At 43.9% G+C, this 26,225-nt stretch overlaps 1 protein-coding gene across 5 annotated transcripts in view; it reads left to right on the plus strand.

Annotated features, from left to right (window-relative positions):
* ARID5B (AT-rich interaction domain 5B) overlaps positions 1-26,225 on the plus strand; it is a 100,358-nt gene that overhangs the window by 44,319 nt on the left and 29,814 nt on the right. For all 5 annotated transcript variants that reach the window (XM_062580331.1, XM_062580333.1, XM_062580334.1 and 2 more), the window contains one exon: positions 25,575-25,687. In XM_062580331.1, the coding sequence (XP_062436315.1) occupies positions 25,575-25,687 (113 nt within the window). The remainder of the gene's footprint in view (positions 1-25,574; positions 25,688-26,225) is intronic.

Here is a 26,225-nt window from a genome sequence, read left to right on the forward strand (position 1 = left end):
CATTGTAATATTTTCCAACGACTGTTTATCATGAATTACGTCAGCCCTTAGTTTAAATTGCTATTATTTCTCCTTAATGCTTCTTGGTGCCTGCATAATTTACAGCATTGGCAGCTGCGGGACTATGAAATAACCTTTCACAACCACCATACAATAGTAAAGAACATGAAGTTTTTGTTGTTAATTATTATGGGACTCCTTTAACTTTTTTACAAAGTGACATAAAATATTGTTGAGGTATTTATGGTTAAAGCTGCTTTTACATGGATCTATTTTGCTTCTGGCTAGTTCTTAACTAAAGCAGTCATTTGTGGTTATTATGCCTTGGGAGATATTATGTCAGAACTGGTTTAAGAGTATTATTATGTATCACATGTCATATATTACATGTCAGCACTTGAGGCTGTCTTTCAATAAAAACAAAGGTAATTTTAGTTAATGGTCTTTTAGGTATAGGCCGTTTGTAAACTTACCTGAGTTCACTGGCAGGTACCCGAGAGGGCTGTGCTCTTGGGGAGTGCACTTGAGCGATTTCACTCTGCCTTTGGATGGAATTTCCAAAATATTTGCCATTATTTCCATCGGAGGGTACTGCCTCTAAAAAGCAAATAGTTGCTCAATACCGAGGTTAATGTACACATTTTAAGGAGCTGTAACTGTTACTCATTACTTTGTTTACTTTTTTTTTTTTTTCCCTTCTGAGTTCGTGCTTCCCAGATTCCCGACTGCTCGGGTTCAGTGGAGTATCCCAGGCAACTAAGCTACCTAGTGATGATACTTCACTGTTGTTGCTTAAAGGAATAGCTAATACCGTCCAGATAGTGTGGGTGAAGGGCGGTGTAAATTACAGGTTGCAGGCAAGCTTTTAAGTTTCCCTGAAGTTTCATTTCAAATCTAGAAAGAGCAAACTTACACAAAGCAAACTCTGAATTAATATGTCATTCCCCTTAGTTCCAAATACTGTGCATATTTTCCAGTACTTACTTATTTAAGGCAAGAAATGAAGCATATAGGGTGTGCCAGAAAGTTTACAAAGAATGAAAACACATAAATGACTCATGTGAACTTTTTCTTTTTTTCTGAACATGTAATTAATTAATTACTGCCGGGCAGAAAAGAAAATAAAAAGCACAATTCCCCCCTCTCCCCCATTTATGTTTGAGCACCATAAAAATGGTCAAAGCCTCTATGTGTCTCTAGCTGCGTTGAGCTCGGTGGGACTGCTGGTTTTGGTGAGTGTGTTGCTGGAGCGGAAACGGCGCTGGGCGAAAGATGAGCCGCTGTCCCGGCGGTGGGACGAGGCAAAGGTGGAACCGAAGAAGCAAGCCGGGAGCATCGCTTGGGTTAGGGCGCGCGCGGCACGTCGCGGAGGTCGGGGCTGGGCACGCGAACGCAGACACGCGTAAGAGAGATGGCTGCGGATTTTTCCCTCCCTCCCTCTCCTTTTTTTTTTTTTTTTTTTTTTGCTGCAGTTTGGCTGGTGGAAGCGCTAAGCAATTAGGAGAAGTGTTTGAACACCACGTTCGGTCGCCTAATCTGTAAGGAAAATGGGCTATGAATAATAGAATGGCTGCTATAGTTAAATATAGTTATTCAAAATTGTTTTTAGCTACAGATGTTACGCCATTTTAGAAACTTAGACTAAATAATGTCAGATCTTGTTTGCTTTTTTAGTATGCTATTCATTTATTGGGAAATTCAAAATGTGAAACAGCTGGGAAAGTTTGGTGTTCACTAAATAATCTTTAAAATGTGTACATTTCAGACTTACTCTTATAGAGCTGTTTAGAAATGACTGAATTGTATATTATAGTTACAAAGTTCTGTAAACATGCCCTACCATGTAGATGACAGGGAAACGTGAAATGGGAAAATGAGATAATTCTGGAGTCAAATTTTATGTATTACAGTCTTGATACAGCAGCAAATGAGTTTCTCCATTTAAATAATTTGTAATTTTCCAGGAACATGCATGGGTGTTATGAACATCATGTATTAAATAGGAGGAGCAAATACTGCTCATTCTCCTTTAATTCTCCCTTTGATGTTTATGTCAAAACGAAGGAGTTAATTTATCTAAGAGTTTCACTGCGTGAGTTGGACTGTACAAAACCAATCATGTAGAAATAATAGACTACCGCTGGAAGTGCTGTACTATTGCAGTTTTAATAGCTCTTCAGTTCTGCTCAACAATTAGTCCATACATTTTATAGCTGCGTCTTTAAGAAACTGGCACACTCAGCAAAATCACAGTAATTGGGAGATGATGCAATGTGGGGAGGAATCAGAGGAAGAAAATTAATTGAAAAATAGTGTTTTGTTTGGTTTGGGGTTTGTTTTCTTAAAAAAATTTAAATACTCCAGTAGTAATTACTGGTGGGTGAGATTTTTGCAGAATTTAAATTCACGTGGCTGGATTCTTTGAATGTATTTTTGATTGTTTTTTAAAGCAAATTGGAAAGGAGGCAAAGGAAGGCATTAAAAAGTTTTGCCATGGTCTTCACTTTCTGAGATCAAATGAGAGCAGTAGGGTTGATTCGGAGAACTTTCCTTGTCTGTCGACACCAGTGCAGTTTGAGGAAGGTCTCATTACCTGTCATGTCTTTGCAACCCTGAACAGAAAAGTCATGGTGAATGTGTGATTTGGTTCATCATTTATGCAAGCAATGGAGGAGTGCTCAGCAATCCTTCTGCTTGTGCCCACAAGAGAAGGTACTGATGTTGGCTAAAACGGAGGTGAGCATCCCTGGTGACAGCCACTGGATGCTGGTGGTTTCTTGGCATGACCTGGCTTTTTATGCATAAGTAGTGAATAAGCAGGAAAAAAAAAAAGAGGGCAGCATCTAGCTTAAAAAAAATGTGTTGCTTTTTTTCTAGATTTATCACCAGTGAATAGATCTTTGTGTAATGTTTTTTTTATAGATTGATTGTCCATTATGGGCCAAAAGCCAGTAAAGCAGTGAGAGTTTTGATTTCAGCCGAAGTTTGGGCTTGGACATATATAGCTGTATCCTAGTCTTTTAGTGTTCAGGCAAGCATTTTTTGTGTGCCTCAGGGCTGCTGTGTTGGTCTTAATGCCGTAAATTACCTGAGGGTAATGATAGATAACCAATTGACTAGGGTAGGAGAGCAACCCTGATTTTAGATGAATAAGCAGGGGAATACTGAGAAGAAATCGAGAGGTGTTACTACTACTGCATATAGCACTAGAGGAAATCATTATCAAAACCCCTAAGAGCTAACATTTTTGGTAAGTCAGTCAAATGATTATGGCTCACTGCAAAAAGGGTGATACAATTTGACGGGATAACTGCACCGCTAATACTCGAATGTATTATACTAAACTACAGGCTGCAGAGGATCACGGGAGAGCAGAAATACTTGATTAAAAATATTTTTCCCAAATTCAACTTGGCTGTGCTCAGTTCTAATGCTCGTGCTTTGCCCAACGTATATAAATCCTGGATAGGGTTAAGGAAAGATCCATAGAAGAGTTCGTGGCATGGAAGACTTGCCTTCGAGTGGAGGATGGATGAATGTCAGTCCCCTCGGTGTGCGCAGGAGAGGACTATGGAGGGTCCTGCTCACCGTCTGCTAGTGCCGTGCCTCCATGAGAAGATCAGTGACTGCAGAGTGCTCCTCAATTTGGATCCAGTCCTTTGAAGTTGAAGCAGCTAAATTAATGCTGAAAATAAGACACAATTATTTAGCAGTGAGGGGTAATTATCCATGGGAACAACGTAGCTAGGAGTAATGTACGTTCTTTATTACTTGCATCTTTTAAATCACAACTGCTTTCTAAAGACATGATCCTTACTCAGCTGAAAGATGCTCTCTTCATTCAACAGTTGCTCTGAAATTGATAGGCAGCATTTGCAGAAGGTCTATCCCACTAACTTGTTCCACCTTGAAAACTGTTACTGTATTAGTACGTGTCGTTTGTAGCATCTGGGCCAGCAAAGGCTAGATTTTGCTCGATCTTGTGTTCATTATATAATAAACCAAAATCTTCCTAGAAGTTGCTTACGCTCTAAGTGGTAGACAATGATCTGTCCAGGGTTGCCCAGGAGGTTGGTGAGGTGAGCCCTAAACCCAAGTATCTTCATTGCCTGGGCCTGTCTTGGTGGCATCGATACCCTGTGTCTTGAGTCTCATCCTTATGCTTCTTAGCAGTCTCAATCCCACCATGAGCTGTTGCCTACCTTGGAGGACCTTCTTCAGAGGGCTGTCTGTGTAATCGTTTAAATAGGCTATTGCACGCTCTAAGATCATTTACGGACTTCACATGCAAACTTCATGATTCTTTAAGGATCCTTCACAGATATCTCTGGTCACATTACCTCTTTGCATAATAGCTTCAAAGAGCATGTTAGTTAAAAGCAGGTGTTTGCAACAAGTGAGTAATAGAAGGGGAGGAATTTATTTGAGATCAGCAAAGGATAAGAAAGTGTGTGAAGAGGCTGGTGGTGATCATCGTGCTAACATGGGTGGCATTGAGAGACAGTGATGGTTTTGCATCGAAAGGATACTAAGGAGCCATCCAGTACTGTCAGCACTGTTCTGGACTTGCAACTGCAATAAAAAAAGTTAATTTCCCAGTGGAAACAGTTTTTTACTATGGGGCGGCATGTTTTCTTTGAGTAGATGTTGATTCTGTGTCTCTCTTCAGAAGTTAAATAAGTCACTTCATCTTCAAGTCTCACTAACCTCAGCTGAACTTTACTTAGATAGGCCTGTGTCCCATGACACATTTTTACAGAGGTAGAAGACAAGTTTGAATAACAGAGACGAGATTATTCCCAGGGTCTTTAACAGCTCTTAGCTCGGAACTGGTAGTGCAGTTACCCTCATTCCTTTATACCAACCTGATTTTGCAATGAACCATGATCATTTGACTGATTTACCAAAAAATGATGGTTCTTTAGGGTTTTTTTGGTGTTGGTTGTTTTGAAAGGCACCCTGTAATTAGGTTGACTACATGTGCGTTGTGAATGTTTAGTTACAATAGACATGGGTTTGTTATAAAACAAGAAAAAACAAAAATTACCTAGCTGCAAATCCTTGCAGTTGTTTAGTTTAGAAGTTAAGTCAATTTATGGAAGTCTGTGTTTACTGTCTTTGGAGCTTGATCATGACATTGGAATGTATTTTGGAAAAAAAAAAAAGACCCTATAAAATAAAATCCACGTTTACTGGTAAGAAGCGCAGAGCACTTGGCATCAGCAGTGAGACTATAGTATCCTTTGAAGTGGAGCAAAGAAGAATACTTGCCAGTGCCATTTTGGGTTTAGAAGATAGCGAATTGATGCATTCAGTAAGTTCTAACATTGGCTATAACAGTGGAGGGACCCAAAGGCATTAATTTCATAGCGAAAACGCGATCCGTGCTGCGGACCAGCAGTCGGAAGATGAAACCAGATCCGGAACACTTTATGTAAAATAAAAGTGTATTATAAAATAAGGTCTCCCGAAGACAGTTCGTCTGTGATGTGTGCGGTATGTGAGTAATCGCCATGACTCACTCAGCCTCTGACACGCTGCAGCCATCAACATTCCCAGCCACGAGTGTTGCCCTTTATAAAGGAAATGCCCTATTTTTGGTACGGCAGTGTCCTCAGTTTTAAAGAATTTTCCTCTTTTGAAGTGCTCAGACAATTAATGCCTCATGCATGTATTCGACAATAGTTGCCTGGCAACCGTCAGAAATATTCGGGAGAGCGGAGGAGGCCGGGATGAACGAGCAGAAGCATCAGCTCCCGGTGCAGGTGAGCTCGTTTGGGTCCGAACACGAATATCCCTGGAAAAGAGGCGGCCCCGGGGCAGCGGGCGGGCGCTGCCGTAGGAGGTTGCAGTTTGTTTGGCTCCGCTAGTGTTAGAAGCCTCGACGAAAACAACACGATTCTGGTTAAAATAAATCGCAGAAGACAGGCGAGCCCTCCTCGGTGGCTGAGGACACCTTTTCCACCTCGTCTTGTATTCCAGCTGCAGGCGGAGAGCGTGTACGGCTCCCCTTTACTCTAGGGGAAAATTTTGGGCGGTGGGTCTAGCTGCAAAATAAACCTGGCATATGAGACTTGAACTCCACCCCACTCTTACGCTGCCACCTGATTTCCTACTTTTTCCCCCCTCTGTTTCCATTTTAATTCTGACATGACTTTTACCTAGCTGGGGTTTTCTCACCCTTCTAAGTCAAGGCCTTGATGCTTTTTGTCTTTGGAAGATGCTGATTTGGTAAAATGGGATTTTTTTCCTGCAGTAACTCCCCATAGCCGCTCTGTATCTGTTTCTTTCTTTATTTTTCTTCTTAATTTCGTCAGAAAGATTTAAATGAAGTATTTAATTTGGAGTTGGATGGACTGAACTCTGTCGCACTGCGTTGCAATAGTCCTTTTGGGGACAACTCTGCAGTACGAGGGGTTGAGGCAAGGGTCCCAGAGGTGCCAGGCTGGTGGTGTCCAGTGCCTGCCCCCCTCTCTGGGCAGGGTTTGGTGGTGCTTCATGGTCCCATCGGTGGTAGTGCTGTCACAGGGCCCTGGTGTTGTGGCGTTGTGCGGTCCGATTGTTGCCTATTAGTGGTGTTCAGAACTTTTTGGATCGTGTGTCTTAGTTAAAACAGAAGCAAATGATGAAACTCTATCTTCTTCTCATTTGATAGAAAATCTTACTTTTGACCATCTCTATTTCAAAAGTAAAGGTTAAGAGCAAGATTACAATCTCTGTTCTACTCATGTAAATCCTGCAAAGTCAATTATTTGGGATTTACACTGATGTAATTTAGATCAGAATCCGGTGCTGAAGCTTTTGGGGATTTGCTCCTGCGTCCGTTGACTTCTGTGCCACTTGACTGCCGTTGCTTCGCTTTTGGTATGCGTTGCTGTTATTTGCATGTGGAAGTGCCTCAGGGGCCACACATAAAATGCTGGTTCACTAGCTTTAGTAGGTTTTTTTAGATTAGATGTTAAAATGTTGAAATCAAAATATGTAGGGGGTAGTAGGGAAGCAGGGGATTCATAATGGCAATCAGAATAATGTGATTTTTGAGGTTGATACCTTGTGACTTAGTAGAGCTGAGTAAGATCACTTATATATCTTGGAGATCTGAGGCTTTCATTCTTTCTAATAGTAAAAGACATTTATTTCTGGCCTTGATGGTTGGTGAGATATCAGACTTAAAATATGCCATGATCCTATAGTCTGGTAGTGCTTTCTGGCACTGGTCAGTGACTATATATAGCTAGTTCTGAACTGCTGCGATAAACCTGGAAATAATGTCCAGCAGAAAATTCTCAGACAATTCCATAGACAAATGTGGAATATGAAATGACTTCTCTGGATCGCATCTGCTTCATACTGTGTATGTTCTTTTGTGCCTTGTCTCTCTCATCCCCAACTCTTCCAACTCCTATCCTAAGAAATGTTTTCTGCCACAGATAAATGTTAACTGAAGCATCTTAGCGGTTCATGTTGGTTCATGCTAAAGCAACAACAGCAGAAAGAGTTTTTAAACCCCAGCTATTTCATGCATTCCTTTTGGCTTTGTAAACTGCTTTGCTTTATTTTTACCGAAAGGAGGTGTATTAAAAAAAAAAAAAAAGGCGTATTTTTCCAAAATCACTGACTGTCTTCAAACAAATCTAGTCCAGGAACATGCAGATTCTTGCATTGTATTATGGGATTAGTTGTATTCGTCTGTCATGCATAATGTGAAGGTGAGATTCAGAGGAGGAAAAGGTTCTCAACTCTAACCTATCTTTTATGAAAGGATTTTTCCTCTCTCTTTCTTTTATTTTTTGTAATGATATCCTTGCATTTGTTTTCCTTTTCAAACTCATGCGCATTTCTACCAGGCTGTGTTTAATTTCAAGATGGTGTCTTTGCGTGAAAGATAATCAAATGTAATGTCTTCCACAACCTCTTCGTATGCATGACTGCATAAAGCTTGTGTAACAGTTTATTATTATAAAATTAGTATAGCATAGCATAGAACCAACTGGGCCCATGGCCAGATGCAATAGACAATGAATAGTTATATAAGGTTTTGAAGCACATGTATGAGAACACAAGCGCCCTGTATTTTCTTCTCAATTGTCTGCTGTTTGTTAATGTTTCCCTTTCAACATGATTGCATCTCAATTTAATAGCACTTGCCATTTCAGGGTTTACTGTGCCAGCGCTCACATAGTTACATCCCCTCTGTGCTACAAAGCCTGCATGTATATTAAAACTGAACTAGGCATGGTTAGCTAATGGGTACTTCAAGGGATATGCACTTACAGAATTAAGTGATGTATGTAATTGTTAATTTTGTGTTAACAAGTTTGAAAAATGTGTTTCACCAATAATTGTAATGCTGCGCTCTGTGCAAAGTGTGACGTTTTAATTCTTGTTGAACAGTTTCCTACCTCTGCTCCGTGTTTTCATGGCAGGGTATTATTTTGCAATCACGATAAAAGCATTATTTATTAAAGTTCTAAAATATTACATTACTGGAAGTTTTAAGCTGCAGATCAATCTCCTGTTTCATAAAAGCATTTCATTGATTTTCTTTCAATTGGTCTTTGAATTTAAACTTAAGTTCCACATTAGAGATTGCATACGATTCCAGAAACAGGGGGATTTTGTAGCGAAGCTTGATACTGTTTTAAAGGAAATAATGTACCTGTCCCAGAGGGGTGGGAAAAGGTAGCGTTTGGCATGTGCATCTTTGGGACTGTTTGATCCCAGCCTTCTGCGCTTTTGGCACAGGGAGCCCATGGCCTTGGGTTGTGGAAATCCTACGGGAAGCACCATCCATTCTTGTGGCATCTTTTTCTGGGCGTGCAGAAGAGGTCCTGCTAGGGTCTGCGCAGCTTTGGGAGTCGGGTAACTAGGCGATGCTTTCAGCGATGCTGGAGAGCCTTTCCCCAGCGAGAGCATGGCTATGAGCCAGCTGCTGCTGGTGGCGGAGGTGGCTCCGAGTAGGGGAGTGAAGCTTGTGCCTGAGTGCGCAGTGGCTGGGGATTTGGCTGCCCCCTGCACTCACCCTTGTTTTGGTCCTCCTGGACCTCTGTCCTGCAAGACAGGCTCTTGCATTTTGCTTGCTCCCGTCCTTGCTCGTCTTCATTCAGCCGCAGTACTGCCTCTGCTCCGCTGACAGCCCTTGCAGACACGAGCCCAAAACCTTCCTTTTATTCCCGCTGTCGGAGAATAAATTAATTCCTTCATCCCTAATAGGCCTAACTGCAAAATTGCATGAAGCAAGTCTTGCGTTTTTCATCGGAATAATGGAGATTTCGTTTGTGCTTTCTGTGTTGTGGGGTCTGACCTCCCACAGTATTTTTGGTTCCCAGTGGCGAAAGAGGGCGACTGGGGATGGGAGGACCCACTGCCCTCGCCGGCGCTGAGGTGCCCATGGGGCTCACCGGGATTTGCCAGTAAAGACGAAGAAAAGGCAGGATGGGAGGAGTAGAGCAGACTCAAAATACATAAAAGACTCAAAACTCATAAAAATGGCAACAGTTTGCGTTTGATTCAAAACTCACAGGTCTCCATGGTGACTGCAATAAATCTGTGCTGTGTTTGACTGTTTAGCAGAGACAGAGGTTAGAAATGGGAGTTCACCTGCCGTGTTAGAATATTTGAATTTGGATGGATGGAGGAGGAAGGGGTCTCTACCTTCCTGCGTGCTGGCAGAGGCCCTATGAAGGTGCCTAGGGGAATTAAGTCAGTAACGTCATTGAAATGCCGGAGGATTTGGGTGTCTACCTTCCTTGTGCATCTTTGGAAAAACTTAGTCTTTATAAATTCTTTGGAATTTTTGTTTTAAACAAACTGCTCTGTGGAAAGAAGAGTCAGTTACACTGCGGCTTCAGACAAAAATAGCGTGGTAGGAGACTTTTAGAAAAGAGGTAGTGAGCTTGAAACCCTGGAGAAATACTAGGATAAGTATACTTGCCACTGAAAATAACAGGACTGTAATAAACTCCCCCAAAGGTCTTGATTGACGTTGTCTCAAAGTAATTCCTTATTTGAAATTGGAGCTGGGGGCCAAATTTCAGCCTTGCTTTACGGATATTTGAGACGGAGCGGGAAAGGAGCGTGTCAGTCCTTCCCCGGGAAGGAGTTCTTGTTCCCGGTGGTCGGACGTGCCGCCGCGTGCCGAGGCGGGAAGCGCTGCCTGCGCGCGGTCGCCGGGGGAGGCGGGCGCTCGTGGAGGAACGCGGCGCCGGCGCCGGCGGAGAGCGTGCCCTCCGAGCGGCTGCGCCGTGGCTTCTCTTTCGAAAGTAGAGAATTGCGAGGAAAAACGATGATCCTTTTGAAATCCTCGCTCGTAGCGGAAAGATCTCCAGAGATGCCTGATGAAGATGTTCAGAGTGCGTGTTACAGTGCATCAAGACGTAGAGTTTCTTGGGTAAATATTGACCAGTTTGACCTTTGCTTTTCCTCAGTCAATATTTATCTCTTGGGTCAATGAATCTTCACATTCCTCTCAGCAGAAGTCCAAATCTCCTCAGGAGCGTGGGTGGAAATCTAGGAGAGGTGCTGATCTGTCAAGGAGCTACTTCTGTGCGTTTCAGACCAGATGTGCAGAAGCTCTGGCCACTCGTGTCCCTCTGTCAGGCTTCCTAAACCCAGCCTGCTCCGGCCACGTCTCGCAGGAGGCTCCTCGGAGAAACCGGGATCCGGGCTGCGGGTCGGGGAGCAGAGTCCTCTCGGATGTGCCAGCAGGAAGGCTCTGAGCAGGAGGAGCCCGTGGAGCGCGCCCGCGTCCCACCGCGCCGCGGAGCAGGGCGCCCGCCGGCCCCGGGGCTCTCCGGCCGCGGCCGCTGCCTCGCCGGCCCGAAGACGCTGCGCGGCCTCTGGGGAAAGGGCGTGCTTTATAAAAACCTGCTTATGCAAATCCAGTCGTTCGTCTTTTTAAAGGTTCATTTCGCCTTTTCCCTCGTTGTATTTTTTTTTTTTTTTCGAGCTGCCATATGTCCTTCTGGTGATATTTCAGTCTTGTCAAATTAAAAAGAGAAAGCCTTATAATTAACTTGGGGTGTATACCAAATAAAGTAATGTTTGCCATTTTTACTGTGTAATCAGTCAATAGTATTACGGGTGGCCTGTAACACTCTCAGAAAAAAAAATCCTAACTAGTTTTTCTAATCTTTTAACTATCAAAAGTATTTGTTTGGGGAAAAGGCATTGAGAAAGAAGAGAATTTTTCAGTTGCACAATTGCAGCTGAAAAAAACAGAACAGGCAACGTCATGTGTTTCTGAAGAGTACGCTGTTTAATTTTATAGTAACGTTATTTTAAGAATGCTGACGGTACACAGGAAAGAAGTGAATAATTCTTATTGCAAAACCCTGTCGGTTTGTTATAGTCAAAACGGCTAAGACTTAATCAGCTCTGGATTTCTGTTAGGAAAAACAGGACATTAAAAAAAATAATAAAGCCTCCTGAAGCAGTAGTGATTTATCAAAGCAGCATTCAAATAAAATAAAGGTTTGGCATCCCTACTTAGGATAGGCTGGAAAATGCATTTATGTTTTCATGTACTTTTTTTTTTCTTTTTTTCCTGATGTGCCTGATTGACTTGTTTTAATACCAGTGTTATTTACATTTCAGGGATGGGCCTCTATTATGCAGGAAATTGTCCAAACCCCTACAGCTGTATTTTAAATTGAAATGATATTTTTTATGAAGTGATTGTGCAGACTTAATTTAGTAATCTATTATTAAATTTATAGTTTCAGGCTGTATGAAGTCTTTATATAGAATGAAAATGGGCACATATGAAGATCTATGCTATATATACACCTGGTTCTGTATATTAAATCTTTTACATATGTTGTCCATTTTCAGAAACAAATAAACTGCTGCTTTTGAAAACTCAGCTTCTCTTCCATATTAGGGAATTCTTGCAGACTCCCGATGTTCCTTAGCTTCAGTATAATGCTAAATCAGTTTGTGCATTAGGCTATTTTTAGTTATGAATGAACTTTATAGAGTGCAGTAAGCAGAGTGATTGCAGAGATTCTAGCTCATAAAATCAGCGTGTCACACGCTGCAGTTAAAGCGGCAAACATTATGCAAGCTTTGTGTTTCGAGCGGACAAAAGCATGGAAATTACCAGAAGGTAAAAGCATCCCCCTGCTCGTTCTTTTACAAGAAATATTACGTATATAGTAAATCACGTCATACTAAATTAGGTTAAATTTTGCGACCTTCACTCTGGATACGATTCTCTTGCTAACACCCTTCCCTTCTCCGTTCTTGCATGGCAGATGTGTAACACTAGAGGGCAACTGAGAGTTTTCTTTAAACTAACAAAGCTGGAGATGGTTTTAATATCAACTAAGTGTTTAAACTTGGTGAGGATTTATTTTCCTGTCTGCAGATTTCACATATGTAACCTCTGAGTTTCCATTGACAGCAAATAATAATCCAAATAAAGTTCTTCTGCGGGAAAATATAGACGGAGTGGTTCAGAAGTCTGCTTTTGCCCAAATAAGGCTTTTTTTGTAGACCCCATGTGTTAGATAATGATCAACTGACAGCCGGTCATGAGTTAATAATGCTAGATGCTGAAATATGCATACCATGTGGTATAAAACAGTTCTGCGGAGAGAGACAAACACGGCTATAATTAGACATCTGAAACACAAGGAAGTGTGTAAATTGTTTAATAGTCTCTCCACTTAATTCACACAGATAATTTCCTAAGAACCAGCATTGACTACAAAAGAGTCTTACACAACTCGCTTCGTCTTTAGTTTAAACCCTGCCCTGCTCTGATAAATTGATGAATGTCGCTCAGTTTTATTTGGCTTTTTCTGAGCGCTGAAGATTTCCTGGGACTGTAACACCAAGATGGGCTTGATTCTGGTTGTGTTTGCTTCCGAGGTGATTATGCTGAACTCCTTGGGTTCACAGTTATTTAAACCTGGGCAAGTGAGATTGCCATCAGGACCTTAAAACCACCATCTTCCAGGTGTTACGGCAGATGCACAGGCTCTCATTCCACGAGCACGCAGCCTGGCAAAGCTGCCACGGGTGAAAAAAAGCCGTTTCTTCCCCAGTTCAGCAGTGCAAAACAGCATCACATTCACACCCCAAAGCTGCACTGTTTCGGGTGGATGCAGGTCCCCAGGACGATGGGGGGCAGCTAAAAGTTTCTGTCCCAAGCTCATTGTGGGGACAACTTATCTCTAAAAGTTGTTAGTTTTTTGTGTTTTTTTTTCCCTGCTGCATGCATTACGACAGGGTGCCTGCACAAACGGGAGCTTTTCAAAGGCATTTGCCAAAAAAACGCTCCTGCTGAGGCTGGCGATGGCCCAGAGGACTGAACGGGTGCTGGATTTAGGATGCTGCTGCAGTTCCCGTCTCCCCCTGGTTCTCCTCAGTGGTCTTCAGCATGATGGAAGTTAAAGGTGGATATCAAGGGAGCAGCTTACTCTCAGTTTCTGCATGTCACTTTGCTAATATCTTTATTCAGGTTGAGTATGCCTAACAAATTATGATTACTGTGCAGTGCAATGATAGACTGCAATGAAAAAAGAAAGGAAAGAAAATTATAGGATTCTTACACTTTAAAAGAAAGAATTTATGTTCTTAATTAATCTGCTACAAACAGGAAATGCAAGGGGTTGAAATAACGTATTTGTCATTCTATGTTGTGTGCAATGGGGTGATCATAGTTTCCTACCTGCTGTTGTCATTCCAAAAGCAGTGTTTCAGGAAACCTTGCATTTTATGCTTCTCTCATGAATTTCTGACTGTTTAAATTCATATATAGTGTCCATCCTTTACCAGTCTATTAGACTGCCTAATCTGTCTACCTACATGGATATGACTGGTTACATATCTATTGTATTTCCGAGGTATGTAGGTCACGTCTCCATTGGGTACTGCTGACTCTGCTAGACAGCAATTTAACAAATGCTAGTTTTTGCTGGAGAGAAGAGAAATATTGCTGTGAAAGCCTTCTTAAGATTTGCTGTTCTTATTTCTCTTTTATTTTCTGAAGCTCTCTAATTGGAATTTTGTTGATACTGGGTTTTTTTGTGTGTTTTGCTGCATTTTGGTGAATTGGCTGGCTTGCATGGGTCTGCTGTGCCCTTTCACTCCTCGCTGCTGTGTTTGCAATGCTTTTGTCTTGGCTATTGCATAATCAGTTAGCGTCTGCTCATTCTTTCCTCTCTTTGCCTTTTCTTTTCCATTTTTTAGCCCAGACTGTTCTGAGGAGTCAGAGGTGCACTTCTCTGGCTCTTGCCATGACCCTCACATGGAAACTGTCGTCCGCAGAGTGCAGCTGGCCGGGACACAGCTTGTGGGAGGAGGGCTCAGAGGCTCCAGAGGGGCTGCAGTTTTCCAAGGGAAAGTGAAACTTGATGAACCCATGCCTGATCTGGTGGTGCCACCCAGGCACGTGGCGTTTTGTACTGAAATATGACAGTTTCTTTGTTCGGGACTGAAGGCTTTTTCCTTTTAGGCGTGTGGAGAGTCATATTGCCTTGGTGGTGGTCAGCCCTTAGCATGGGCTCAGCCCAAAGTGTGAACAGCCCTGGTGACATTGTCAGCGGTCTTTGCAAACTCCAGGTCTTCCCAGGTTAGGCATGTGCTTTGCTGAATCAAGGCTCCCGCGCTTCACAGTGCTCGTCCTGAATAACGTAGTATTTTATTGTTCTTGTTCCCGTATTCATGGAGTTTCTCACCAAAGGTATCGTCCAAGCATCCGTGCGTCCCTGCGCTGAGCGTGTGGCCTCGTGGCTGCTCAGGCTCTTCCTCCAAGGCCCCTAGTCCCAAGAGTTTCTCGCTCTTCATCATGCTCTGTTCAAATAGCAGGTTGTCCTCGTGCATCGCTATGCTGGCAGTGCGGTACCTCCCTTTGGTCAGGGCAGCCGGTGGCCCGTGCCCAGGGGGTCACGCTCCAGCCGGGCTGAGGAGGGTTTTGTTCGAATGGCCTGTTCTTCCCAGGGACTGCTCCCTCGCGTTAGCGTGGCGCCAGTCCTCGTGTCCTCGTGAATTTTACTGTGGGGCCTTCTGTTTATTTCGCTGAGGGAAATGTTGAACGTACCAAGTCTAGCAGCAAGCCCTATGGAAGCCACGTTTGAGAGGAATTCCCCACTGATGCCTACTTCTAGAGCTATCATTTAGCCAGTTCTTAATCCAGTTAATGTATGCTCGAATAAAATTATGTAGTGCTATTCTTTAATCAGTGTTACCTAGTATTAAATCAACTGTCCTAACCAAAGTTTTGGTCAGCTACATGGCTGCAGTTAGTTTTTCTAATCAAGCTTGTAGTTTCAGCGTACAAAATAAGATGTTTTGTTTGTTTTCTTTTGTGTTGTTTTAAAAACCATTTTCTGTAAAGCCAAGTCAATTGACTGGCTTTAATTATATTCCTGTACAAGAGTATCATCTGGCTTCTTTGCAAATACGGAACAAATATTTACCAAACACCTCTGCCTCTTTTTGAATCATTAATAACAATTCTGTCATCTGTAGTCACTAATAGGCCTACACTGGGACTTTCTTTTTATTTTAATCTGCTCTAAAAACTCCTTGAATGTGATCTATTTGTCAGGCATAGATTTTTCTCTAGAGTTCTTAGCATCCCTTTTCAAATTTCCGTGCTTTGTGGCATCTAATCATGTACAGATTTTGTCAAAAAAGAAAAACTTCCATTTTTAGAACTCAAATTTGTCAGAAGGGCAAAAGCAAGTCCCTACAGAAGTCTTAATTTCCAGCCCTATTGAAATGAAGAAAACAAGACTGCAGGCCTGGTCCTGAATCTGGTCACTGTCTTCAGTGGGAACTAAAAACATTCAGCTCTTGATGTAATTACTCAACCTGGTATTTGCAGTGCATCTAGCTTTTCTATTAAAAACAGTAATAATCTGAACAGTAATCCATGCAAAATACCACCTTTCTGCTTTCTTCAGAGTTTGTCGGAGTGGGAGGAGGGTCAAAATGCCAGTGTGCAGCAAGTCATGTGTCTCCACATTAATCCGCACAAGGAAGTGGCTGTTTCAGTCACTTCCAAGTGCAGAATGTTTTCTTTAGAGAGGTAGTAAATTGATTTTCCTCACATGGAGCATGGGATATCTCATTTCCAAAACAAAACTCTCAGAAGTATACACAAGTCCACTCTTTCAGCTAACGGGTTAGAAAGCAGTGAGGATCCTTCGTGTCCCTAGCAAGGTTGTTCACCTGTTCCCAGAGCTTCTAGGTCAAATCTGATGCGTTCATTTATAAAACCACAAAGCATATAAACTACAGAAAGGAATGAAAAAGTTTTTGGATTTAGAAAGACTTAATTAAAAATGTTTTTAATACTCAAATTGTTTTCTGTGCAACTCAAGTAGGAAAGAGGTGTGGATGTGTGACTTAAAAAGAGATCGAGTGGAGCAGTACCTGTTGGTGGGTGTTTATTGCTAACTGCCATAGGTATACTCAGGACTTCCCCAAATTCAACTGATAGTGTTGTTTCCTAAACAAAGGTCTGCTCTGATTCTTGAGAAATAATCCATTGCTTTATTTTCTGGGCTGCTTTAATTGCCGTCCCTTTGATGTGGTATTAGGTTGGTTACAGCTTCATGTCCTCACCAGCGCCACTTGGTGTGTCCTGGCCCTGCGTGTCCCAGGCACTCCAACTCAGATGCTGTTTCCAGGAGGTAGAAGCTTTTCAATAAACTTCTAGGGGTGGAAAAAAAATGAAATGTAAGACCATGAACTCAGTGCAGAAGAGGCAGCGAGGTGAAGGAGGGAAAGCAAAGAGATGGGTCAGAGGACATCAAGGCAGATACTCCAGAATAGTATGCGTGATTCACTAACCTTCAGACAGTTTTTGTGAGCATGCTTAAATACAGCGATACGCTTTTCTTAACGTTCAGATACTGCAGAATGCCAGAAGCCCCCAAGGGGGGTAAGCGTTAAAACCGTTTAAACTGATAACTTTCTATTCATTACGTTTTAAAAGGTGCAACATGTAAGCATGTTCTTCATCCAAGACCTAAGTTTTGTCAGGCTGCTCTGTGGCCATCCTTAGCCACCAGCTATTTGCTATCTGCCAGCCAGCATGGTTGATTTGTGGGTTTTCTGGCAACCTGGGACTAGTCTTTTCATGTCCACCTTGATGCCCAGGCACCGCCGTATGTCACCTTCAGCCTGCGTTTGGCACCCAAATTGTGAAGAGCTCCGCGATCGCGTGCTGCTGTTGCCACCTGCCTAGGCGGGAATGGCTCCTGTAGTCTGCTGTGTGTCCTCTGGTGGTTTTGCAGCCTAGAGCCAAACATTGTGGTGTACCAGCTTTTTTTGCAGAAGATGCATGAAGGACTGATACAGTGCAAAGGGATTCTGCGAGAAGATATTTGTGTACTACATGGAAGAAAATGTTTGTATGTTCAGTAGGAGAACTGTGGCTTGTGTCACACAAGCAGACTTCCCTTATGAGCCTAGCTTCTGATCCCTGTTTATTAACCTCTCCTCACACCCTGAAGTGCTCTACCTTAACCCCAGCTTTATAATTACCTCCCACTGGTATGCTCCCACCCCTCATGTTCAGGGCTTGCTCGGTTGTGTAGGCCCACCCTGGATGTGGGCCCAGACCTTCCTCTCTCCCTTCTTTGGTGGTGGTTTGGTGATGGCCCTGGACAGCTTCACAAGGTCTTGTGATTAGCAAAAATATCACTGCTTCTTCCTGTCTCTCCATCCTTCCGCAGGATGGTAACACGGTCGTAGAAACAACAGGCAGCCAGGGTCTGGTTGGCAATCTAAGTTGTAAATGCATTAGCAGTGCTGAACAGCTATCCCAGCACATTCCTCTGATGGTGAGATACGGTGATGGTCTCCTTTTTCCTTTTCCTTTTCCTTTTCCTTTTCCTTTTCCTTTTCCTTTTCCTTTTCTTCCTCATAGTCTTCAAGATTTTTTTCTGAGAAAATGTAGGATCTGCAAGCCAGGATCGGAAGTCATACCAGGAAGTAGTTATGGAGATTAGAAAGGCTTGAAAAAGGCAAGGATGTTGATCGTGGGCATTAAAATTGCTTAGATGTTCTCTAGAGTAAGTAGCATGGACTGAGCAAGGAAAAGGTGCGTGTTTTAGGCATGAGTACAGGACTGTTTACTTCCATGGTTTGTTGAGCAGCCAAAAAGGTCCAAGGTTATTTTGGACTCGGCATGAGTAAGTGATCCAGGTATGACAAATGAGGTAATGCATTCCTTGCTCATTAAAAGCTCTTGGCTACACCACTGATGTTGACAAAGTGCCAACATAGCTTGACCTCAGCTGTGTGAAGGCCACTATTTTTCTTAACACCCTCTCTATAACAACGCATCTTTGACATCAGATGCGTTCTCACATGTGCATCTGGAGAACAGTATTATGGGGAGAACTGAACTCACTGGACTTCCATTAATACACTCCAAAAAAAATGGAAATTCTACTGTAACACCAACCTGATCAAGCCAGGGACCCAAAACCGTGACAATCTTCCTCTCAGGTCCTTCTCTCTTCCCTGCCTAGAATTTGGCATCCCCATATTTAACCCAGAGCTGGGAGCTGTGCTAAGTGGTGAGGCTTGGAAACACTCCTGTGTCCTGTGCCCTGCCAAGCAGTCTGTATTCCTGAAGGTTGCTCAACTGAAGGCGATAATGGCAGGAGAACAGTGGCCACAGTTTTGCATGTTTTCTGACTAGGTGGCAGTGGAGCTCTCTCCTTGTCCTGACCTTCTGTCACCTCCTGATCATCTGCAATATCCTGGTTCACGTGCAGGCTGATGAGTGATGGAGGCCAGGAGGATGAAGTTTTTGAGCAGTGATGCTGTTCTGTGGTTTCATGAGTGTAGAGGTGTCCCCAGCTTGTTGGAAAGATCTAGCTGGTCTAAGCAGCATTAATATCAAGCTCCTTTTTTTTCTTTTTTTCTTTTTTTATATATGGTTCGTCTGCTTTTGGGGTCAGAGCCTGCTACCGAGTGTGGCTTATTTCCAGCATCCGTTCATTAATTCACTGCAGCAGGTGCCTCTGGATTCCCTTTGTTTAATCGTGGTGGTCTGTACACAGCTCACTACAACAGGCTTCGGAAAGCTAGATTGCTGGATCAGCTTCTTTCTGGGGTAAATTTAAATAAAGTGAAGATTTTTCAATCTACATTGGCAGAAAATTTAACTCTCTGTGCCATGCACAACGCAGTTTTGCATTTAACCTGTCAGGATTGTCAGTTTTTAATAAAAACACATGGGACATTGTTGGTATTTTAGCACCACCGAGGTTAACCACAGCCAGGGGAGGTGGAGATGAGATACAGTTTCCATCGAAGAAGAGTGGAGTGATTTCATCTCAATTTCAGATTAGTGAGAGCAGCTAAATCACTTCATGGGCTAAATACTTTTTTTTTAAAGGCAGGCATGTGTGTGAGCATTTTGTGCAAAGGAGAAGCGGTGACAGCTTGTGAAGCTCACCTTTTCTTTCACTCCTCACTATGTGAAGAGCACGACTGCTCCTTTTCCTCACTTGTGGGTGGAGAAGGCATTTCTGAACAGTCCCAGGGGGTCTTGAGAAGGAGAGCAGCTGCTCCCCCTCGCTCTCCATCAGCACAGGGATAAGCAAGTGCCTCCTGCCCAGGCTCTTTATCTCCTGCTCTGTGACAGTGACCACGAGTTAACTTTCCTTAGTCTTTCCAGAGATGTTGATCCCTTGTTTCTGATGATAAGCTGTGATCTCTTGGTGATCTTCTGCAGACCACACTTCAAATATTGAGAAAAAGCCATTTAAGTCTCTGGGTAGATTCGTATAAATATTTTTTTTCTCTGAGAATTCATAGCTGAAATGGCAATAAGACGTATTCCAGAATGGGAAGAGTTGTTAAGATATGGTTGTCATCATGGCTTGTGCAACTGTAGATATTCATGACATATCCGTTTCACACGCTTTCACTTAATCAGGAGCACAAGACTTTTACCACCAAGTAGGTAGTCAGCTGAAAACAAAGTCCATCGCGCATGCGTGCTAGCTAATAAGATGCCTGTTGTTCTTTACAGTTACAAACGCTTGTGTTTGTGTTAGGTGTTCGTTCATCTTGAGTTCTTGTTCGAGTCCTTGTAAAACGCCGCGTTAGTAGCTTCAGCTTCCTCTGCAGGAGGAAGCAGCTTCGCAGGCCGCAGTGATTTTGTTGCAGGATGGCTTTTTTAAAATGACACCGGCCTGCTCCAGTGCTCAGGGAAACAGCAAAGTAACAGGCTGGTCGGGACTGGCACACCAGAGCACTGAGGTGATCCCTCCAAACTCCCGCTGGTGGGCAAAATTAGCAGGCAGAATGATGAAGGGTATATGAAAGATCACCGTCGTGGGGTGGGAAGCCTGCCTTTGTGCTCCGTTGCCTCGCCATCGTGGCCGTTGGCCAGTGTCACCCTGCATCACGAGGCGTGTAAGCTCATACTCAGTGCGACTGCAGCTGGGTGTGTTTTACTGGGTCGTTCCTGAAATGTTTGCTGGGACGCAGGAGGTGAAGTCGCTTCTCTGCTGCAGACTTGTCCTGCTGTGCTCTGGATTGGTATCTGAACGATGAGTTTTGCAGGGATGATAATTTCTTGGGCATTACCGTTCTCGTAAGTGAATGTACCCTCTGTGGTGACTAGCAAATTTGGAACGAGCTATGATCTCAAGAAGAGGGTCCATGACCAAGGAAGGCGTTAGGCGCGTGCTTGGATGTAAGTGGATGAATGCCGTCTTTCGCTCCCGCGGGTTTGACCCTTCAAGGCTGGAGCTGGTGGTATCGTACAGGGTGCCCCTCACTCCCCACAGCCCTTCAGTGCCCACCTGGCCCCAGCAGGAGCAGCTCTGCTCCCCGGGGCATCGCCACGCGTCTGTTGCAGGCGTGTAGGCAGTCTGGTTTGCATGCTTGTTTGTATGGGGAACCTGTGCTCCTCATACTGATCCTTTGCATCACACCTAAGCAGAGGCTTTAGATAGCTGGTATGGGTAACGCCCTTGATGTCTGAACTAGAGGTCTCTAGTTAAGACCTTAATGTATTTAGGATTGCTCGGGCTCCCACGGCTCTAAGCGTTGCCGTTCCCAGATCCTCCCAGTAGCTCTCCATGGAAAACGTCACTACATAGCGTGGTGCTGGCCAGCGTGGTGGCACGCGACTGTGCGGTGGCGTGCCCTCCCATGGGGCTCCAGCTTGGAGCAGCCTCCTCGTCCACCACAGAGGGGTCTCAGCAGGCCCCCAAGGGCTCCAGCGGGCATTTCGGTGGGTGAGTTTTCCCCTCTCGCTTTGTTACACGGGGAAGAAGAAAGAACGAACGAACTCCACAGATTGGCAAAAGCGAACATGTTGTCAAATGCACAGGGAAAAAGTATTTTATTTAAACTGGTAGTATGTCGTATCTCTCATATTCCTATTTCAGGCATATTGACTATGGAGGTGGCAAATAAATGCAAACATTTTTCTATACTTATTTATTCATTTTTTTAACTTTAATTTGCTTTGCTTATGTTCTCACCTTCTGGGAATGTGCAAGTGATCAGTTCTCACTGGCACAAATGCTTGCAGAAAGTGAATTTGAAAGCCACATGCACAAGCTTTTAGAGGAATTGAATTGTTTCAGATATTCTCAGGCATTCGTGCCAGAAGTCCTTCTTCAGCCAGAGAGCAGAAAAAGACAGGGGACATCCATGTAACTAACAGTACATCTTGAACAGCCAATATCATCAGGAAAACTGGTTTGGATTAAGCCACAAGTTTGTAAAATTGCTGTAAAGTAATTATCGATAACAAATTCAAGAGATCTGCAATGTGCTCATGAATATGCTATAAGCGGAACAAAAAATAAGGCAAAATTAAAATAAGTATGTGCCTTGTTATAAATTATTTGTTCAGTCCTAGTCATATTGCCTTGCTCAAGAGAATAAAATGGGATATAGCTGAAATATAAATAATCTTCGGATAATGCATTTATTTATAATGGTTTGGGGAGCAAATGTTAATGGATTTGTTTCAAGTGTTACTGGAACTATTTCAACTGTTTTCTTTTATGGAGGAGATATTAGAGACAAGGGCCTTCTCTTTTGGTATTAATTCATATTGCTGCTTTTTTGTTAATAGTGTGTCTGATCTGAAATGGTTTAAAGTGATTTAAAATACCAGTGTGCCATGTACGAACCAGTCCTGGAGCGTTCTGGGAGCAGACGTTTTCTACTGCCTTAGCAACTGGAAGGATGCAGAAAACCTGATTTTGTGATGGTTTTGTGCCAGTTCTGCCATCGAATGCTCCAATTCAAACAGTATTTATATGCAAGTTCAATATACCTGGAATTTAGTAACAAATGCCTTTTTTGCTTTTAAAGCTTTTAAGCAAAACATTAGGAGTGCTTTATAATGTGATGCAAAGTGCAGTGCCAAAACGCAGGCTAACAAGCATGGTTGGAAAACACTGAGCCTTGAACTAGTTTCTTTATTAGAAAAAAAAAGCGATTTACACGAAAGTATATTGGCTCCGAGCTGAGCGGCGTCTCCCCGCTGCCTGTGCTTGGGCTGCGTCAGGGAGCCGCTCGCTGCAAGGCTGATGCTCGCGCGCCCGTGCTGGCGCGCAGGAAATTGAGGGAGCGTTTCTGTTTTCCTCGGTGTCTTTTGCAGCGAGATCCTAACGGCACGGTGGGGGCTATCCGCCGCTGCGGACCGGTGCGTGGCGTCCAGGGCGCGCGGCGCAAGCACCTGCCCGCGGCGGGTGCAGGAGCAGGGTCTGGGCAGCGGGGAGATGGGTGACGGGGCAGCCAGGTGGCGGGGTGACCAGCAGGGTGATGCAGCAGCAGAGCTGTGGGGTGGTGGGGTGAGCGGGTGATGGGGCGGCAGGGTGCTGGGGCGGCGGGGTGACACGGCAGCAGGATTATAAGGTGATGGGACTGCAGGATGTTGAGATGGGAGGGTAATGGGGCAGCAGGGTGATGGGGCAATAGGATGTTGGGGTGACCGGGCAGTGGGGTGATGGGACAGCAGGGTGATGGGGCAATAGGATGTTGGGGTGACCAGGTGGTGGGGTGATGGGGCAGCAGGGTGATGGGGCAATAGGATGTTGGGGTGACCGGGCAGTGGGGTGATGGGACAGCAGGGTGATGGGGCAATAGGATGTTGGGGTGACCAGGTGGTGGGGTGATGGGGCAGCAGGGTGATGGGGCAATAGGATGTTGGGGTGACCGGGCAGTGGGGTGATGGGGCAGCAGGGTGATGGGGCAATAGGATGTTGGGGTGACCGGGCAGTGGGGTGATGGGACAGCAGGGTGATGGGGCAATAGGATGTTGGGGTGACCGGGCAGTGGGGTGATGGGACAGCAGGGTGATGGGGCAACAGGGTTTTGGAGTGACCAGGTGGTGGGGTGATGGGACAGCAGGGTGATGGGGCAATAGGCTGTTGGGGTGACGAGGTGGTGGGGTGATGGGGCAGCAAGGTGATGGGGCAATAGGATGTTGGGGTGACCAGGTGGTGGGGTGATGGGACAGCAGGGTGATGGGGCAATAGGCTGTTGGGGTGACCAGGTGGTGGGGTGATGGGGCAGCAGGGTGATGGGGCAATAGGATGTTGGGGTGACCAGGTGGTGGGGTGATGGGGCAGCAAGGTGATGGGGCAATAGGCTGTTGGGGTGACCAGGTGGTGGGGTGATGGGACAGCAGGGTGATGGGGTGACCGGGCGGCAGGGTGACGGGGCAGCAGGATGATGGGGTGACCAGGTGGCGGGGTGATGGGACAGCAGGGTGATGGGGTGACCAGGCGGTACAGTGATGGGGAGCAGGTCAGCAGGGTGATGGGTGGCAGAGCAGTGGGGCGACGGAACGGCAGGGCGGCGGGGCGATGGCGGGAGCGGGTTCCCGCGGGGGGCGGTGCGGCCGGGCGCGCGCCCGCGGTGGCCGCAGCGGTGCCGGTGTCGCGGCGGCGGGGGGGTCGCCAGCCTGGAGCGAATCGCGGCGGGCCGGCTCCGCGCGAGGCTGACATCCACGCCGTGCCGTGCCGTGCCGTGCCGTGCCGCGCCGTGCTGTGCCGCGCCGGCGGGGCGGTGGGCTGGCGCGCGCCGTAGCACTCATGAGTGCAGATATAAATCAGGCAGATGTTTGTCGGCTGGAATGGGTAACAATTTCTTTATCTCTTTGTTTGCTTTTGCATGTTAGCCTCCGACGGCAATTGCTGCCTCGCTTTCCGCAGTACTTTCCAGGAAGCACAATGTGCTTCGCCGGAGATATGTGGAGAGATTTCTGCAGGGAGTTAAACATATATTTTTGTATCTGCCCAAATACAGACTTAAACACATGCACATGCATATATTTCTACTGCATGTCAGTGCTGGGGGAAGAAAAAGGATGTGTTTTGTGGACTTTAGGACTTAAAACCATGGCTTTTATTTTTCTTTAAGCAGACCAGATATGACACTGTTATTCAAACTACAAAATCAAATTAACACCCTTTATTGTGTTTGCAAAGTAATTAAAATGTAAAATGTCCTGAAACCACTGGCTTACTGTGTGACAAATGTAAGATTAGAAACAATTAGGAGGCACTCAAGAGGTTTGTGGTGTTTAGATTTCTGACGTTGTTCCAATCATCCCTTTAAGTAATGAAAACAATAGTTACCTAGAAATTAAAGGTTTAAAGCAAATTATCTTCTTCAGTACGGTCATTAGATAATGATTGTTTATCATTTTAAATGATGCTCTGGTAGCCAGAGACTGATTCTGAAATCTGAAAACAGGCAGGACATGTAGTAATGAACAAACTGCTGCTTTATCTTGCATTTCTCTATGTGATCATGATTTGTGTTGCTACATCACTATCGAAAGATGAATCTGATTTTCTTTTTTTTGTATAATCCATATCCCATTCTACATATGGTTCAGCATGGTTAGGATTTGGTCTATGTGCTATTTCGGAGCTCTTTCATCATAGCATCCTAAGAATTGGACAAAATGAAAGTGGTTCACGTTAATTTGTATGTATGGTGTCTAACCCTTATGAAACAATCCATCACTTACTGCAGTACTGGTCTACTTGTAGAACTCATTGCTAAGTTTTTTTATCCATTTTAGGACTCAAGATTTTTTTTTTTGCTTTTTTAGAAGAACTTTGACAAGAGTGACAGGATATATAAACATTTCTTGGAACTGTACGGAGTTTTAATATTTCAGAACATTTCCAAAAACAGATGTTTCCCAAAGTTGAAAATGCTAGTTAGTACTTCTACTTGAAGATTAAAAATAATTATAATAAATGCAGTAGACTGATTAATGCAAAGTACCCTATTAATATTCAGTTTTGTTCTTTTTGTACCATTGAGAAATATTTGTGCTTTCTCTCTGTGTCCTTTGGAGACCAATGTTTGACTTGGTATTAATTAGATATGTGAAAGTAGAATAGATTAGCCTTGGGGGATATGATATAGAAACATATAGTGTGTCAAGATGTAACCCATGGAGGATGGGAACCTCATAGTGAGCGTTTACTATAGACAGATGTGTACATTTCTGTGGCTGATTATAGGGGAATTATTTGTTATGCTTTCAGCTGTTAAGAATCCATGTATAAGACAGTGTGCTCAAATTGTTCTCCATTAATTTTCAGCGCCAAATCTTAAAGGCAGACCACGCAAAAAGAAGCCATGCCCACAGAGAAGAGATTCATTAAACGGCATTAAGGATTCCAACAATAATTCCGAAAGCAAAGCTGTTGCCAAGGTAAATCACTTAATAATATTCCTTTCAGTATGTTCTCCTTTTTTAGATACAGCTCTGCCTTTGTTTCTCAGCATGCTGTTTCAAATGTAGAACGTAACTTATTTTCTTGGGGAGAGAAATGCAGGGTTTTTTTCAATAGTTCTATTCTTCACTTTAAACCACATCTGTGTTCAAAGTTACCAGTGACCATAATCACCTAACAACCTAATGCTATCAGCTTGTTGGTAACTGGTAGTGCTTAAGCTTTCTTGGCATCCAGTGTTAACTTCCACGTTCTGTGACACACAAACATAGTTTGTGGCTGTACCTTCGAATTAAAAATAAACCAGCAAGCGGCTCACCCTGTTACAATGTACTTCTAAATATAAGTTTAAAGATAAACAGAGTATGAAACAAGAGCTGCCTTTAAATAATGGCTTCTAAGAAGCATACACAAACGGCATTACCGTGATGTTAAGATCCTGACTTAAAATAGAACCAAAAAAAAAAAAAAAAAGATAAGGGAGGAAATTAGGAAATTTAGAACAAAAGTTAAAAA

The sequence above is a fragment of the Rhea pennata genome, chromosome 7 (assembly GCF_028389875.1).
Source record: "Rhea pennata isolate bPtePen1 chromosome 7, bPtePen1.pri, whole genome shotgun sequence".
Classification (NCBI taxonomy): domain Eukaryota; kingdom Metazoa; phylum Chordata; class Aves; order Rheiformes; family Rheidae; genus Rhea; species Rhea pennata.